At 44.3% G+C, this 18,773-nt stretch overlaps 1 protein-coding gene across 2 annotated transcripts in view; it reads right to left on the minus strand.

Moving 5' to 3' along the window:
• The window catches only part of CCDC69 (coiled-coil domain containing 69), a 36,322-nt gene extending 17,874 nt beyond the window's left edge, over positions 1-18,448 (minus strand). Inside the window, exons 1-2 of one of the 2 annotated variants that reach the window (XM_080996042.1) lie at positions 18,028-18,448; positions 916-985 (exon numbers count right to left, since the gene is read on the minus strand). In XM_080996042.1, the coding sequence (XP_080852168.1) occupies positions 916-985; positions 18,028-18,075 (118 nt within the window). In that variant the 5' untranslated portion in view covers positions 18,076-18,448. The remainder of the gene's footprint in view (positions 1-915; positions 986-18,027) is intronic. The other variant, XM_080996041.1, reaches the window with a different exon arrangement.
• Between the last annotated feature and the right edge of the window lie 325 nt (positions 18,449-18,773).

Genomic DNA, 18,773 nt, shown 5'->3' on the forward strand with positions numbered 1-18,773 from the left:
AAATCCCTATTCCATGTTGAAATTTAGGGTGCTATTTTGTTTTTTGTTGTTTTTTTTAAAAAGTATTTCAAATATTACAAGAAAAGAAATGTTGGCTAGCCTAACTGATTTTCCATTGCCATTTGTAAAGCCAGAATATTAAATAATCAGATTGCAGGACTGTAAAATGCTTGGTAAATGTCCACACCATCTATTTCCCTAGGATTTAATCACTGGCGATCCCGGCTGTTTAAAGCAACAAACTGGCACATCCACCCAAAACAAGTCTACTCACCAGTTAACAGTCTAGCCTGTACACATCTGTCAGCAGACCCCAGACTACGTATCAAGGCAAGCTGGAAGTTCTACCAGGAAAAGATCTACTCATGAATAAGCACCTCAGTTTGCTGCTTGTCATAGCAGGTGGAAGCACTTACCCACTGAAGGCTGAACTCATAAGTTACCAATTCTGAAGCCTTTGTTTCTGCAGCTAGATGTACCTATTGTTACCTTTTAAGGTGTTCAATGCCTGCCCTTGTGAATGCATGTCCAGGAATGGTTGGGACTCTTTACATATTACCAGTGCTATTTTCCTAGAAAAAGAGGTACTGGAACCAGGTTTTTTTCCCAGGGGGAACTCCCAAGAACTTAGTTCTGGCACCTCTCAGGTGGGCACTATTGCCATTCTAAGAGAACGAGGGAGGTGTTCATAGTGAGTTCTGGCACCTCTTTTTCTAGAAAAATAGCACTGGCTGGGACTCACCAGGAACTCACCCTTGATCCCTTATAATGGCAATGGTGCTCATCTGAGGGGTGCCGGAACTGAGCTCTTGTGAGTTTCCCCTGAAAAAAAGCCCTGTATATTATATACCTTTAAAAAACAAAATAGACATTACTGATTTTAAAATGGAGAAGCTATGTCTGTTTGTATCTTACCATTTTCTGTCTTCAGTGCCTTTAATTCACAGGATGCCTGTCCTCTTTCATGCTGAATTTTGATCTTTTTCTGTAGAAAAGACACAAACAGGATCACATCTCCCTTTTTTTTCCCATTCGTGAATGCTGAACCAAAACAGGGAAAGAACTATGCATTTCTGAGAAACCTTTATGCTGGCCGGTATTGGGACATTTCCTCCTGGTTTCCTGAGACACTAAAATAATTCAGCAATTCTTTGACCCGGGAGCTGCGGCACACTTAAAATCTAAGCTCCTCGGGCAGACATGTGACTCCCTCACCTCCCAGAGGACTGCCCTAGTGTGCCAGGAACAGCTACTGCACTGAAGGATGTTTCACAATCCACTGCCAGGCTTAATTTCTCTTAGCATGAGAACATGCCACTGTGGCAGAGGGTTGGCGGGGCAGGGCCTCGATTCACCCCAATGAACCAGCTGTCTGATGGTGTGAACAGGGAAGATCTTGCTGTGGCCTCGGACACTCCTCTTTCCTGCTGCCAACTCACGCGACGAAGCAGAGAGAGTTAAAAGAAAGATCCCCTTATGTCTCGGAATGCACATAGATCATAACACCCACCCTACTCCCTTGAGATTTATGAACCTTCCTCCTCCTTCTACCTAGCTTTCTGCTTTGCATCCTCGCAGCTGGCGTTCCCGACCCCAAGCCTCCACCTTTGCAGAGCAAGGAGCACATTGGGCCCCTCGCTCCCTCGAGGGGAAGGAACAGCTGGAAAACATGAAGGAGGCTTAAAGAACTGACAAACAAGGAGTGTGTCTGGCATCAAACTGCACAGCGCCGGGGTGTGCAGAACACACTTTCCAAAGGCCTTGCCATGCACCTCCCCTTCACCCGAACTTCACACCGCAGATGCCCCGTTCTGCAAGAGCAACTGGATGGTCAATCGCGACGTCAGGCAACTGGGGGAAGCTTAGTTTGCTACTCCTGCAGATCCACAGCTCTGAGGATGCTTTTTATAGCCAGCTCTGGAGCCTAGAAATAGCCTGTTCCAGGGCGCAGAGTGAGCGCAGGAATGAGAAGGGTTTGTGTGCGCATATTTTTTAAAAAGAGGCAATAAATCACAGGCAATTACAAGGATAAAGCCCAGTCCTAATAACTCCTCCAAATATCTGGCACAAGCAAACCTCGCTTAGGCTGCCGTTCAAGTGGTTACATCATCACCCAAGGAATGCTTTGTTAGAGCGTCAACTTCTGCTACCATCCCCACTTGAGCTCTGGTCCTGTCAGAGTTTCCATCCCAGCCTCGGTTTTAAATAGGGGTTTATATAAAAATGGGATTTAGGACCTTGCTTGGTAATATGGACTTGGCAGTCCTCCTCATAGCCCCAGGCGGGTCAAGTTTATTTGCATTAATAACAATGGAAGAAGGAAAACAATTATATTTAGTTATTTCTAAATGGCCCAAGAAGGATGGGTTTTTCTCCCTTCCCCACTAACCCCAGCAGGCAAGGGGGCTCTTCACACATTCCACAAGAGGCTCCCTCCTTGATCACTGTTGTGTTTCTGTGACTCCAGGCCTGTCTTTTAGCAGCTTGACAGCAATGGTAGCTGGTGCTCAGCAGTGCTGGTGGGGTGGAAGGCTGAGAGACCAACAGTAGGTGGAAGCCAATTCTTGCTTTGTCCCCATCTTCCTACCTGCTGAGTCCTACAGGGCTCCTTCATACTTTGTTTGCCCCATGCCTAGAAAGCACAGGTCTAGCTAGTTTTCTGCTTGTTGTCTGCTTTCGGCTCAGGACCAAATGGTCTTCTGTTTGCGCCACCGCTTTCCCTGGGAAAACAATCTCTTTACCACTGAATTGGAGCAAACATCAATCTGTGGACAAACCAGTTGACATTCCGGGGTTTTTATATTATTATTTTGATCATTCAGAGGTCACAGTGTGTCCCTAGAGATCTCCGCACTCAGCTCACCTCTGCATAGTGGGCAAGCATCCTACTATTTGTTTATATAATCCTGTATCTCACACTCAAAGACAGAGTTGACTAGAACAGGCAGGGTTTTTCCAGGTGTTATCCATATAAGTATTGTGCTGGTCTCAATTTCGATTCATGCTAGTCCAAACAGCAAAGGTAAGGTAAAGGTAAAGGACCCCTGGATGGTTAAGTCCAGTCAAAGGCGACTATGGGGTTGCGGTGCTCATCTTGCTTTCAGGCCGAAGGAGCCAGTGTTTGTCCACAAACAGCTTTTTGGGTCATCTGGCCAGCATCTGGTGCAACGGAACACCGTGACGGAAGCCAGAGCTCATGGAAACACCGTTTACCTTCCCTCCACAGTGGTGTCTATTTATCGACTTGCACTGGTGTGCTTTTGAAGGGCTAGGTTGACAGAAGCTGGGGCAGAGCAATGGGAGCTCACCCCATTGTGCCATTAACCTTCCGATCAGCAAGCCCAAGAGGCTCAGTGGTTAGACCACAGCACCACCCACTTCCTAGCAGAGGAGGTGAAGTGGGTGAGCACAGGCAGACCTGTTCGTATTAAGAGTCCCAAATATTGTTACAATAGTACTCTTTTTTAAAAAAAAAATCCTCACAAGGTTGGCATGCAACCTATTTTGGTACAAATTAAATGCAAGTCTCTGGTGCTTGTGAGATTTAAGGGAGCAGGAAAGGCCTGTCACCTTGGTCCCCCTTGTGTGGTGTAGTGGTTAGAGTGTTGGACCAGGACCTGGGAGACCTGGGTTCGAATCCCCACTCAGCCATGAGGTACATTTGGAGACCTCGGGCCAGTCACTGCCTCTTAGCCTAAACTACCTTAGAGGTTGTGAGGGAGAGCCACCTTCAACTCCTTGGAAGAAAGGTGGGATATGTAATAAATAAATACGCCCAAGAGTAAGGGTGGGGAGGAAAGAACAGCCAGTGAATGGGTCTTTTGCTTCCTTCATGGACTACCAAAGGCATTGGTGTCTGTTGCCGTTCTGGGCTGTCATTTCTTCTGATCTCATACAGCAGGAATGGTGAACCTGTTGATTTATCTATTGTAGGGTTGTAAGGGAACCTAGTGCAGGAATATGCAACTGCCCCATACAGGAATCGAACCTGCAACTTTGGTGTTGTTGGACTCCAGCTCACATCAGCCCCAGCCAGCACGGGGATGATGGGAGTTGCAGTTCAGGAACCTCTGGAGGGTTATAGCTCAACCCCACTCACAACTCCAGCCACTATATAGAATGCAAGAAAGAGCCACGGGTAAATTGGGGAGGGAGAATTAGTACAGCTCCTTTAAAACTCATCCTGGCACTTGGATTTTCTGCAATTATTTCGCAAAACAGACTTCGAAGGATTTGCTGTCCGCTGCTATGTCTCTAAAGGAAGAAGTTCATGCAAAATGTTTTTTGGGAAGCTACGGGCTGCAAAAGGACTTTAAAAACATAATGATGTGGGCATCAGTGCCCAGTGAGACAAAGCAGAGAGTTTTGGGCACTGCTTGTTCTGTACATGATCACACTGTCCTACATTTGCTGCCCTAACTACTAGAGCCAATCTCTGCCAGGTTTTCTCTTTGTAGAATGCTATGTATGTGGTGGAGGAGGAAAGATGTTTCAAGATATAAAATAGCTGCATAGCGTCTGCTTCTAATCAAAGGTAGCATCCAAATTCAGAGAGCAGTAGAGTGAGGTTGGGCACTGTTTTGAGGATAGGATATAGATGTTAGGGAGTGCTGCAGTAACCATATGAGTCTGGGTGGGTTGTTTTTTTAAATACAGTGTGTGTAAAGATAGATAGCTGGGTAAGAAAGAAGGGCACATGTATCTGTTGTGTGTATTACAGTGACTAACAAAAAAAGAGAGATTAATTTCTGATAGCAAAATGCCTTCCTCAGCTGCTCTGCTATGAATCAAAGGGTCCTGTCAACAGATGGTTTTTAAAGCATCAAACAGCACTTCAGACAAGTTTGTGCTCTGGGATCCTGGAAGGATGCAGGTTGTTATTGTTGTTTATTAATATTTTTAATTAATTAGGCAAGAATTTCAATCACATTCAAGAATAAGTAAATAATGGGGGGAAATGCAGTTGAATGAAAATGAAAATTAAACACACACACAGTGCAAATTTGGGTCATTTCATTCACAATCCCTGGAAAAATAATCATCTTCTGTATCTGTGATCTCTGCAATGTTATTTGGAACTGAAGCAAGTTATCTTGGTTTAAATGGGTATCTCTGCCAGCTCCAGCCACTATGCATGGGGTTGAAGATTAAGACATACTGTATAAGGAGTTAATATGGCTTTTGTGGAGCATTATAAAGCCATGATTGTCTATAGTACATAAGGGATTTTCTTCTGTGGCGCAATCGCCATAATTAAAAAAATAAAACACATATGGCAAGTCAAAGAGAGAAGGGGAGAGACTCATTCCTTGAGTTGCCTGTCTCCCTGTCAATGTGCTGTTAAAGCTGGAATGCTCCCAGTCATTTCCTTTGCTTTACAGCAGTGGTTTGGGAAGTGGTATGGAAGTTTTACTTAATCACAAACTTGGCAGAAGGCACGAGACACCACATGAAAAGTCCTTTCCCTCCAACTTGCTGACCTTACTCTTTCTGGGCCAATGGTTCCAATTAGCCAAGAACTGCAGACTCCAAAACTTGGAAATTACCTAATCAATAACCAACTGGAATGCCCTATTGATTAGATTTAGAGGTGGAAGAAAGTACATTGTTGTTTTTTGTGTAAATGTACACATAACCAAACAATTACTGTACATGTAATGGACATGATGTAGGGTTAGACTTAGGCTGCAATCCTAACTACAGTTTCTAAGGACTACTTACTTCGCTGTGTAAACATGTGCTGATGCTGAGCACTTTGTGGATCAGTCAGGCCCTATACTGTAATTTAGTGACCAGCTTTATGAAATGTGTGAGCTTGTGAAACATTTAGAACTGTGCAGCAACTATTAAAACCATTTTTTTCATTTTATTTGGCAATATGGAAAGACTTTTAATTAAAATTAAGTAAAAACATATGCCCCAAACCTTTGCGGATAGAACATTTAACAACCTCATGAACCCCAAACCACTGCCAAGTTTCATCTTTTCAGCTTGTCTGGTAGGCAAAATTTAGTTACAGCACCTTTTATCCTATTATCATCATGGCTTAGCACTAAACATATTAACTTGTCCTGGTCCAATCAAGCTCTAGATTTCTGTTATCTGACATTTCTTTAAGGATGAGGTGTTGTAAATGTTCACCCCAATATGGAGCAGGAAGTTACGGCTAATCCCAGTTTCTATATTATACAGCGTATACCTGTGAAAACATAGGCCCAGTTCTCTGTCTCAAACAAAATATAGCACCAATTTTTAGAGCAAACAGAGTTGCAAAATGTGCTTCCTGTCTGCAGGAACCTGTGTGTTCCTTTACGCTTCTCGTTTCCCCTTTTCTCCTCAATCCCAGCTACAGCACTAGAAGTGTGCTTGACTAAGACTAGGGTTCAGCTCATCCACAAAGCACACCCCCAAAATTTGGCTAGTGGTACAATTATGTAATTTTAGACTTTGGAGTGAATGGTTTTACCAGAAGGAAAAAGATTCCCCTTTCATTAAAAATATGAATTACAGTGGTACCTCGGGTTAAGAACTTAATTCATTCCGGAGGTCCATTCTTAACCTGAAACTGTTATTAACCTGAGGTACCACTTTAGCTAATGGAGCCCACCTCATTTAAGCCCAGATCTCCTCTCTTATTAGAGCAGGATCAGATTTAAATGATCCTGTCAGATTTGCTGTAACCTTCCTTTTTAAAGATATTTATTGAAATTTTCAAAATGTTACAAAAAATAAAAAAAATAAAAAAGCCGAAGAAAGTACAAAAAAATAAAAATAGTTGACAAAGTAGGAAAAGAAAAGAAAAGAAAAGAAGAACAAACCCCTTCCCACCATATGAGAGAAAATTCAAAATCAGAAAAAATGACAGAAAAAAAAGAAAAATACAAAAATCACAAACCTTTAAAAACATTTAAAAACAAATTCATTATTTTCCAATCCTTAACTGTCATTGCCTTCTTTCTTAGACCTCCTCCTCCTCCCTTTCTTTGTATCCTAGTTATTAATTATCCCAGCAAATCCTTTCCATGTTTCATAAAATTCTGTCCTTGCATTACCCTAAACTATTTTGATCTTATCTTTCTATAATAAAATAAACCTTAAAACTTAAAACTTAAATCTTATCCTTACCAACTTCTCATAACCATAATATTCTTTCATAATTCTTTAAACATCTTTGCTAAAGCCAAGTAATTTCATTCCAACATTTTTCTATCATTCATCACTTTTATAAAGCAGTTCTAATGGTAGAAAAAAGGGGTACAAACAGATCCACTCTTCATCCAGCGTCCCTTCCTCCTGGTTCCGGGTTTTGTCAGTCCTTATTCCCGTCAATCTAGCCCATTAACCTGGCAACCTTATATCTGAGGCCCTCAAGTCTCTTCCATGTCCCTTCCGCGGCTCTTCTTCATATTTGTAACTGTATTTTCCCTTGTCTCCTGCTCGTGGTAACTCCAGCTTGACAATGTTTTTAGCCCTTCTCGACAAATCAGCCCCTTTTCCATGTTCAACACTAAATTCCATGTAGTATTTAAAAGCATGTTTCAAAGACCCTCCAAAATTGAGAGCCCCCACAGTCCCAAACATCTCACGGCCCGTTGCCATATTTGAAAAGTCCAAACGTCCCAGCATAGGGGGGTCAATCCAGCCCCCCATTTCCAAACCAAGCCAAACTTTTCCTTTCCAAATCTGGCTTTTTCCAAGTTCATTTGTCAAATCCGAAAAATCATATTCCTGTTGGGCCTGTTCTGTCAAAACACACTCCTGATTTAATGTCAAAAACTCCTGTTCTGTCAAGACACTCTCCTAATTTAATTCCTGAGTGGGCTCCACATATTTTCCCACTGTCTGTTCAAAATTTCCCACTGCCTGTTCAAAATTTCTAGTCGAAGTCGCCATCCAATTCACCTTCTCGTGTACTTGTTCCAGTAGGGCATTTGTTTTATAGAGAGCACACAACAAGGCTTCTGAATACATTGTCCTGCAAGGTCAGATGCCTGTTCCCACGGTTGTAATCTGTAACCGCTGCCGGCTCCCTGGAGTTAGTTACAGTTTCACAGTTACAATTTCACAGACTCCCCCTAGGGGGAAGACTTCTATTTGTTCTTGCAACAAAGTTTCCTTTTTTTTTAAGATACTTTGTCCGTATATATTCCTTTAAAATGCGAAAGGGAACAGTGGAATCACTAGGTTTCTCTTCTTTTAGCTATCTGTCAACGACACTTGTCTTTGGTCAATGAACTTCAAACGTCAGTCCTGACACCCCGCTCCAGGATCAGGACGGAGGAAAGTTACTTCACTTTAAAGTCACTTTAAACAGTCCAAAAAGACCTCCCCCCTTCTCCTGCTGTCGAAGGGGGGGGGGTTCCACAATTTTAAATGGTGAAATCCAATCTTTTAAAAACGATTTTCTGAGCTCTAGTTTCAATTGTCTTTGCTTTATTCTGTTTACAAAAGAACGGAAGGTTGACTTCCTGTTTAGACCTTCCCGTTCCGTACCAAATTAGAGTAAATTTTTAAAGTCCAATTCTTTCCTGCTCGCAAGTCCTTATTTGATGTCCAATTGTTCAAAGTCTAAGTACTCACGGGTGCTTATTTTAAAGACCAAATTGTCCCAGGAAAAAGGCAGCGCTCTCCAGCAATGGCTATGCGGCTTCACTCCACGGAAATAGCAGTTGACTCACAGCACCGTGCCACTTCCCCCTCTTCACTTCGGAGCCCGTTAATGGGTTCCTTAGCGGGTTGGGGGGGCGCTAAAGGTGCCCGCCGAGTCCCATGGTCACAGGCTTCATCCGCCTGTGATTTTTAAGAGGGTCCCCGCTTCGCCGTAGCGGAGAAGACCCGTTTTCCGCGGAGCTAGTCCCCCAGTTCAGAGGGAGTCCGCCATTGCCGGTGGCGCCACCCCGGAAGTCCTAGATTTGCTGTAACCTTCCAAGTGTCCCTGTTTTCCAGGAACATCCCTGATTTAGAGAAGCTGTCCCATTTTCTGATTTGATCCCGGAATGTCCCACTTTTCCTTAGGATGCCCCTATTTTCATTGGAGGGTATGGCATCATCCAACCCCCGAGCCATCTGAAGGCAATTCTGTATAGGGAAGCTTTTTAAATGTTTAATGTTTTAAGTTTTTATATATGTTGGAAGCTGCCCAGAGTGGCTGGGGCAGCCCAGGAAGATGTGTGGGGTATAAATAGTAAAATTATCATTATGGAACGGGGCATCCCTATTTTCATCGGATAAATGTTGGAGGGTATGCGACTCCATTGGGTGGTTTCCCAGTAACTCGCCTGGCAGCACAAGGATTACTGCTTCCTCCGCCTCCCACTGTAGGCACCCAGTGCCCTCTCCACATCTGCTCTGGAAACTTGCAAGTGGAGTGGGGGGAATTGTGCAAGCAGAAATCTTTGTGCTGACGAAACTGTGTACATGGAGCCACGTTGCTTACAACCCATTTTATTTATTTTACATAACATGGTTTATTGTTTATTGTGGGTGTCTTGTGTGAGTTCATAACTGTGCTAATAGACTTTTCTGATTTTGTGACCTAACCGAGAGCTGCTGTGTGCACTGCTAAACAAAATCGTGGCATACCAATCTCTTGAGTCCTGGAGAGGGCTCCTATGAAGGAATGTTTTCCCATGGGTTCTCACACACATAGAAGACTAGAACCTTTCCCCCTGACGTTCTGGGTTCCCTACTTCTTAAAAAAACAAAACAAAAACGTGTAGGGCATTTTCATGTATTGGGCAGAAGTATCTAGGTAGCATGTGAACCTCCACCTACTATCAGGAAGGGTCATCAAGAAACAGGCTTAATGCTGTTAAGTTCTTATTTCATATAAAAAAGGGTTATTCACTTTGCAGACCCAGAAAGAAGGACTGTTTATTGATTAACACAGTGGTTTTCAACCAGTGTGTTGTGGCACCCTGGGGTGCCATGAATGATGGTCAGGGGTGCCATGGGCAACACTGGCCTCTATCTCAATTTTCTTCCCTCCCTCCTCTGATGCCCTCTTGTGTCTCTGCCTCCCAAAGGCTTGTGTGGCTGTTTGTTGCAGCAGCCCTGGCTACAAATTCCCCAGGCAAATGGGGGAATCCTTTTCCTAGGCCCCTGTGGGGTAGCATGAGGAGACACCTCTCTTTGGGGCGGGCGGGAGCTCAGAGACCAGGAGCGGTGGTGGTAGCTGTCTGGAGGACTCCTAAGGAGAAGGGAGAGGAGAGGAGGCTGAGGGAACACTCCACAAGGGAGGGTGTTTGAAAAAGGGTGCGGGGCTGCAGGCTGTGCAAGCAAGGGATGACCTAACTGGGCTCCTGAGCCCCCCAGGGGTGCCGCAGAAAGAAAGTACAGTAGTTGGTCAAGGGAGCCATGGCCTCAAAAAGTTGAAAACCTCTGGATCAACAGATTAACGCAATTTGACGGGAAAATGAAAGTAACAGCATAACAAACTAAAGGGTGGAGCACGAACTCATAATAATTACAGACAATGTTTAACTCCATACTACCCATTATTATAGTTGTCCTCATGTGGTGCTTCTGAGAATGAGAACTTTGTGTAAAACGCGTGCTTGCCGCTATGGGGTTCTATGCGCGCACGCATGTCTATAGCATATATATTTTGGAAAGTTGTTGTTTCATCTGTTCTTTATGCATTTGGACACTGCATAAGACATCACAACTAAATTTTGCATGATGGTGCCTGAGATCAATGAGCAGTTTTTTGTCTATGTTTGGATACAACTGGACACCATTTTTAGGGCTGCCATATTTCAAAAAGTAAAAAAACAGGACACCCTGAGAGGAGTTAAGCTTTTCTTTACAAAACGCCAAAAAACCCCCATGATTTTTTCAATTGTCAAAACACCACCTTTCAGAAATTCCACCAGTTCCGCTTTTGAAATCCCGGTAATGTCTGGAGAAATTTGGACATGTGGCACCCCTAACCATTTTGAAACATGTTGGTGTAACTTAACTTTTCAAAACTGTACTGATTGGGGAGTTTCTTATAATTCCTGAGCAATGCATGTGACCTACACACACACACCTCTAGAGGAATTGATTTTGTTGAGTTCCCTTGGGGATCATGCACATCCCATAATGGTCCAGTCAAGGCTTCTAGCACAACTCTTGCAGCTTGAGTCTCTGTGCCTGTTTGCTGCATTTTTTAAACGAGTCACTGCTTTTGCAATGCAGCTGTATTGAGAGAATGTTACAATATTCTTGCAGAACACAAGAAGGTAATGGAGATGCAGAAGAGCAGCCGGACCCTCCACATATGCTAACAATCATTCTCCATTTCCTGGACTCTGTTCATGCCTCTGGGGCTGCAGTCCAGTTAATACTTCCCTGGGAGCATGTCGCATGGAACTAAATGGGACTTACTTCTGAACAGAGATGCATAATAGTGCATTGTTAGTGACTGTTTCCTCTTTTAGGACAGGTGTCTGGTTTTGACACAGGGTGTGTTCCTAACCGCAGTTGCAGGTGGAAAGATGACCCAAAGGGAGGGACAACAGTAGAAGAAGTATTCCTTTGTCTGAATTTCTGGCTGCTTGCAAAGTAGGCTTCATATACTTTCCTTCCATGATATGTATTCCTGGAGGATCCCTGGAAAATCCATGTATTCACCATCAATTCTAACATGCAGTTCAGTTTTCAGAGCCTTGAAACCAAAAAAAGTATTTGCTGGTGAATGTAAATGTGCCATGGAATCTAATGCGCACCTTAATTTTCGCAACATAATTTGGCCAAAAAAGGTGAGCATTGGATTCGTTGTTATTGTGGCTTTTTATATTGGATCAGATCGTTGCTATTAATGTTTGATGTTTTGTTATGTTTTTATATGTTTTGGAAGCTGCCCAAAGTTGCTGGGGCAACCCAGCCAGATGGGTGGGATATAAATAAATTACTACTACTACTTCTACTATGATGCAACTTTGTTAATGCATATTCCTCAGTGGATACTTGGAGGATGAATGTTACATCAGCATCAGTTCATATAAGTGGGTTAAAGGGTAGTTTTCTTTCAGACCTTTCTCCAATATATAAAGCTCACTGGACTGTTTTGTTATGGCCATTGGTATATAAAATATTGTAATATATAACAGGTTTTATGTACAAATTAACTGCAGGTGTGACACAAGTATCACTTGGACTTGGACAGTTTACTAGGACACACTATTCAAGCAGTCTCTTCTGAACTGAGCTGCTTCTCAAACACTTCTTCTCCAATCCAACCCCAGAAGCAGCCCATTCAAGGCATTCCCTATTAAGGAAAAGACTGTGGGTTCTTCTTTTCCATCTGATCAGTCATCCTCCCGATGGAACTCCAGTTCCCATCAGCCTCGGGCAGCATAGCCAATGATCAGGGATGATGGGAGTTGTAGTCCAGCAAGACCTGAAATGCCACAGGCCCCACTCCTGCCTCATAGGATAGTCACTTCTCTTTCAGGCAGACCACCATACTAATACAGAAGAAGAGAGAGCACAGCAATCAAAACATGGAAAGAAGAAAGAAGAAGTCGATAGCCATCTTCCCACTCTGAAAACTGGTTGGAAGTGCTGTCCATGTAACCTTCTGTTGACAATTTGTGGACTGTCTTCTTCAGCTGCTTAATATATGCCTGGGAAGATCACAGATGATCATTCGGGGGGGGGGGAGTTGTTGGGAATGGGCTGTAGCTCAGTGGTTAAGCACCTGATTTGCTTGCAAAAGGTCACAGGTTCAATCCCCAGGATCTCCAGGTCAGGCGAAAGGGGACTCCTGCCTGAAACCCTGGAAAGCCACTGCTCTGTCACCAATGCTGAGCTAGAAAGATATGACCAATGTTCTGACTTCCTATGTAAAGCTGATGATCAAGGCTACTATCACTTTAAAGTATGGCCAACCCACACAGGTCACAGCACAAAGAGATGGTTAACTGCAACCCAAGAATGCATGAAAAGCCCCCACCGAACGCCCTCTTATTCCCACACAATTATGCCCAGTGTTTCCTCTTCCTTGTACATTGTTCTAGCCTGCTGGTCAGGTTCTGCTTCCTTACATTTTATATAACTTGTCGCATAGGGTGGCCACTTAATGCACCACCACAAAACCCAAGAGGATTCAACCTGAGGAGCTATTACTATAATGTAAATAGAAGCACAGTATATCTCAGCATGGCGCTTGTGTGCCTGCTTAGGCTCCTGTCCCCACACCAACTGTTGCCGGCCACATTCTAGTAACCTGCTCTCCTGCCTTTGGGTTGTATCCCCTCAGGTTAAGGTGACCTGGTCTGGTTGTCAAGATGAAGAGTCACAGAGTAGACCCCTGAAACTGATGGACACGACTTATGACCCAAGTTAAGTCATGCCCATCACTTTCATGGGTCTACACTCTGTGACTCTTCATCTTGACTACCAGACTTGGACCAGACATCCCTTAAAAGAGAGGACTTATTCAAGCAGAGGAAATGACCTCTTTCAAGTCGAATATGTGGCCACCCAATGGTTGTAGTGTTGTTCTCCGAACAGTGCAATATGTTCAATCCGGGTCTGGGGTGGGGAAGCCAGGGCTCAGCCCCGATCTTCCAAGATGGCAAGGTATCTCCCAGCCTTCCTCTCCATCAGAGATCAGACTGCAAGAACAGAGCGCGTGTCGTCCTGTGCCAGGCAGATGAATTCCACACCCCGATATAATGTGTCTCTGCAATGTCCTGGCAGCGCACAGCAGCATTCTTACTGAACACATCCCCACAGGATTCTGGTGTGCTGCACCAAGACAATCGCTTCCTTATCTTCTCACTCTTGGGAGAAACAAAAATAAATGACAGGAAAGGCTGAGGCCTACCAGAGCCCACAGGCCTGAAATGGCAAAGCAGCAGCTGAACAGCTCCACCTGAGCAGATTAACGCTGGCTAGGATCCCATGGTCAAAACCTTCCTCACTCGGAGGGTATTTGTCTCTTCTTTTGAGTAAGTGCCAAGGGGTGGTGGTGTAAGTTTCCAACCTCAATTCTTGCACATGTGCAAGAAGCACATGGTTTATGTTACTGCGTGGTCAGAGACAAAGCTTTTGAATAGCCCTCTCTGTGATGTGCGGGGAAGCTGCCTTCTACAGAGCCAAACCATTGGTCAACAGAGCTCAGTATTGTATACAGACAGGCGTCTTTCTAAATCCTACCTGGAGATGCTGGGGATTGTTGAACCCGAGACATTTAGTGTGGACACTGTATTCTTTGTGCTACACTGTTAAAACCTTTTTATGTGCACTGGGCAATTTAGATTGTGATAGTTTTAGCAGGTTTCATGTTTCACCTCTCTTAATTTTATCATATTTTTGGTTTGTATTATAATATAATGCATTTGTAGTTTTGAATTTATTTCCATGCCACCATAAAATCTATTATTGGACTTGGTGCCATTTATAATTTTTAATATAAATAAATAAAATATTATCCTGAAGAAACCTCAGATAGGTATTGAATGTTGCTTGCTTCTTTTCAATGGAGCCGTTTAAGTGAATTTATATTTCCCAAACCAATACACAAACCCAAATGCAGCTGTTTTTCAAAATTCAGACGTCTCCAAATTTTGGCATGCAGTTCTCCAACCAAACAACATATATTGGGGGGGAAGTGTGCATATATTTGTGAAAATAATATACAAAAATTGGGGGAAATTCCTAGCAAAAATGTGTAGATTAGGGAAAATGCACATACAAATGTGTGCTGATTTTCACGCTGACTTTTAAAAAGAACATTCTCAAACCAATGTGGAAAGCTGATTTTAAGATTGAAAAATTGGGAAACTGAGATTTGTCTAGCTTAGTGTAGAGACGGAATACTTTAAGATGATATTCATGGTGTGAAATTTGTGAGAAGCTGTCTCACTCAGATTTGCTTGGTGTAAGTTCTCCTAAGTATGGATAGTAGTAATTCGAGTGCATGGTATGTTCCCATTCTAGTTCTTTCCATATGTCTGAAAGTAATCTCCCAAACACTGTTCCTCCTGCTCACTGCAATTTTAAAATGTAGTGCAAACTGGAGAAAAGTTGCTGTCACAGCTCTGACTGGTCTGATAGGAAATTGTTTGACTTTGCTTATAAGGGGATTAACGTACTTTGCAATACAGTTAAGCATATTTATTGAGCAGAGACAGGTGCACGCTGCAACAAAAAAGAAAAAAGGAAAGGAAGAAAAGAGCAACAGTCACAGATGTTCTTTAGTAAACCTTCCCACAGAATTCAAACATATAGAATAACATGTTTGTCTTCTGAGATCTCTTTTCCCTGAGTAATGAGCAAAAATGTGTGTCAAGAAAGGAATGTTTATGGACAGTGAAAGCTTATGGATATTTACTTGCAGAAATATTAAGTTATATGGTGGGGTTTGCCCCATCATTTTGGCAAGGCTTCATTTGAGCCAAGCTCACCAGGCTTCAGCCCTAGAAAAATGTGCTCATCGTGCCATATTGAAAGCAAGGGCACTTCTGAGCATGGGCAAAGCGTGTTTACTTTGCCAGTCTGTAACAATGGCCCATCCCTTCTGCAAACAGAAGGCAGAGTTTTGTGATCAGTGGCTTGAGAATGTACATTTCTCTTAGAAATTAACAACGGCACATTGTGAAATCTGTTGTTATAGCAATTTGTCCGAATCAGGAAGCAGAAACAGTCACACCTGACCGTGGCAGTCAGAGACAGACTTATTCAAACAACATGATTCAAAAGGGAATTCTTCTTGCTTGGTCATGTAAAATGTCCTGAAATGTTGTATTTTGTAGTAGATAACTGGCCACTGAAAGAAAAGGCAGCACAGCTTTTTTCATTCAAGCTACTCTGTAACCTAAATAGACAAACTGTGCAATCCTACACATGGGGGTATGTTCAATGGGACTTACTTCCAAGGTAAGTGTGTTCTGTATGCTGTTGTATATTATGCAGCCTTAATGGTCTGTTTCAGGGTTGGGAACCTGTACTGCAAGGACCGTATGTGGCCCTCAGCCTAATTTCATGTGGATAGCCGGGAGGGGGGGCGGGAGGGGGGTAAGGCATGAGCAAAGCCAAGGGAGGGCAAAGGGGCAGCTGTCCCTCCCCACCAAGTAAATCAACAAAAATACTTACGGTAACTAACTGAGGTTCTGCCCCCACTAACATGAAGCCTGCTCCCTCCCCAACATAAATCCTGGCTATGCCCACGGGGTAAGGAGTGGCGGATAGAAAGGCAGGTGGCACTGTCTACTTTGAGCTTGGTGCCCACTTACTGCCAGTATGTGCCCCCAAATTTATCCTCAAGGCAGCTCTTGGAAGAAAAAAAAGGTCCCCAACATCAGAGAATATATTAAAATTCAGAGGACTAGGATGTAAACATTAATCAGAATATGCCAGCTCCTGAACAGCCAGCATAAATATTCCAGCAAAGCTGTGGGTTGTTTTGTGGCGGTGGTTTTTTTAACAGGAAATTGCCAATATCAACATTTTATCTTACATTTCGCCATCAAACACACACACACACACACACACACACACACACACACAAGCATGAGAACAAGAGGCTATTTACAAGAATGAAGACATTGTCCTGATTTCGGATTTTGAGAAGCTTGAAATGTACACCAGAGCTTCAGGGTAGCTGCCTGATCTCTCACTTGAGTTTAACAGCACACAACTGGAACGCAAAAAAGTACCCAAAACCTGTCTTTATACAATGCTGGATAGAACCTCACCTCTAACCCAGAGACAGCACCCTGAATCTGCACACTCCCATTCTATCTCCCAAACAAGCCTCACATTTGCTTTGACTTAAGCTGAAGATTGCCAAAACATCTTTCTTCTTTCTAGGACAATAATTGGGAAAGTATTTTATTTTCTTAAAAACAAAGTAGCAAAGGAGAATATGAGTGGAGATTTCCGCTGCCTTTCATGGAATGCACTCCCTTTTAAAGACGTGGGATCTAGCACTTGCCAGGAGCGACCCTGGAGATTTACAGGCAGATGCTTTGGGAAGACCACACATAACTTTTTGCCGAGTTTTCAGAAACTCAGCATATGACCTCGGCAACCAGAAGCGATTTAGGATACACGACCCACGTTTTAACCCCGGATCACTTGATCCAGAATTACTACCCCCACCCTACCCCACCCAGGGTCTAGTGTCAGCCAACCTGCAGGACCATTCATTCCTGCATAAATACGCGCGGACTACTTTCCCTGCGTCATCACCTATTTATTTATTTGTGATTATTATATTATTATTATTTGGTTACCGCGCTTCATCTGTAGATCTCAGGGGGCTCACAACATAGAACTACAAGATAAAAAACAAAAAATTCATAATAAAAACGAGAACCAAAACAAACCACCACCCGGAGAAATCCTTTCTCCTCTGTGGCAGCTTTGCACACCCAACCTCCACCCTTCCACCCCCCAGGGAAAGGCCAGAGAACGAGATCGTTCACACGTGACGCGAGTTTGAGCATGCCCCACGTGTACACGCCAGTCGAACAGCGGCAACCCGGGTCTACAGACACTTCACAGCCCCCCTCCCCTCCCCAGGTACGAAAATCCCCCACACTCCTTCCAGCCAATCGCGCGTTCCCAAAGTTGCCCCGCGCTCCCCTCCCTTTCAGATTATACTTCGGAAGAAATCTCTTTGTTTGGAAGCGGCTGGAGGGCAACGCGCCTCTCCAGCCGCCCCCCTTCCCAAAGGAAGGACTTTAGTGACCGCTGGGCTCCAGCTTGGCTCCTCGACTTGCTTCTTTTTTGCGCGCGGGGGGTGCGGGGCGGGCTGGTGTCTCTAACTTTTCCTCCCACGCAAGGAGCCTTGTCTCCGGGGCAGTCGAGCACGGTGGCTCGGTTGCTAACTGCTCCTTCCTTCCTCTCTCTCTCTTTCTTGCAGGCTAAAAGTCTCTCTCCCCGCTCTGACCCGCTCACCGATTAGATGCGGGGTGTCTAGCGCGCCAGACCCGCTGCCCTTCCGTTCCCCTCCGGGTGCCTGTCAAAGGAAACCCGTCCAACAAAACTTCAACTCCCCTTAAAAAACTTCGCGCCCCCCGCCGCCGTTACCTTTCTTCCCGATTCGCAGCAGCCCATTTTGCTCCCCTTGCAGCCCATCCCTCTCGCAGCGCGGCGCGGGGAAAGCTCTCCGCGGAATCCCAGGGGTTAAGAGCCGCCGCCGCCGCCGCGGGACGGGGAGGTCTCCCTCATCCCGCGCGCTGCCTCCTCCGACGACAAGACCCCGAAAGTGAACCTGACAACAGCCTGCATGAACTTCATGCGGAGACCGTCGCTCGCCGTAAGTCTCCGAAGAGATGCCCCTTCGAATGGTTCCCTTGCAAAAAAAGAAAGAAAGAGGAACTAGATAAAACTCCAGCTGCGGAAGAGTTAAGAGAAGCATCACGGTTGTTGATTATACGCGGCCGCAAGAGGGAGTCCGAGATGCAGGGGGCTACTTGACCTCCCAGGAACTTCCATCGCCAAAGAAGAAGAATTATCATTGAATCGTCGAATCATAAAACTGTAGCGTTAGAAGGGATCCTGAGGATCATTCTAATCCAGGCATAGGCAAACTCAGCCCTCCAGATGTTTTTGGGACTACAGCTCTCATCATCCCTAGCTAACAAGACCAGTGGTCAGGGATGATGGGAATTGTAGTCCCAAAACATCTGGAGGGTCGAGTTTGCCTGTGCCTGTTATAGTCCAACCCACTGCAATGCAGGAATATATCGCTGTCCCATACGGGGATAGAAACTGCAACCACGCTCTAAAATCATATCATATCAATTACATTTGTCAGTCACTTTATCTTGCCT

Source organism: Podarcis pityusensis (assembly GCF_964106645.2).
Source record: "Podarcis pityusensis genome assembly, chromosome: 2".
Lineage (NCBI taxonomy): Eukaryota > Metazoa > Chordata > Lepidosauria > Squamata > Lacertidae > Podarcis > Podarcis pityusensis.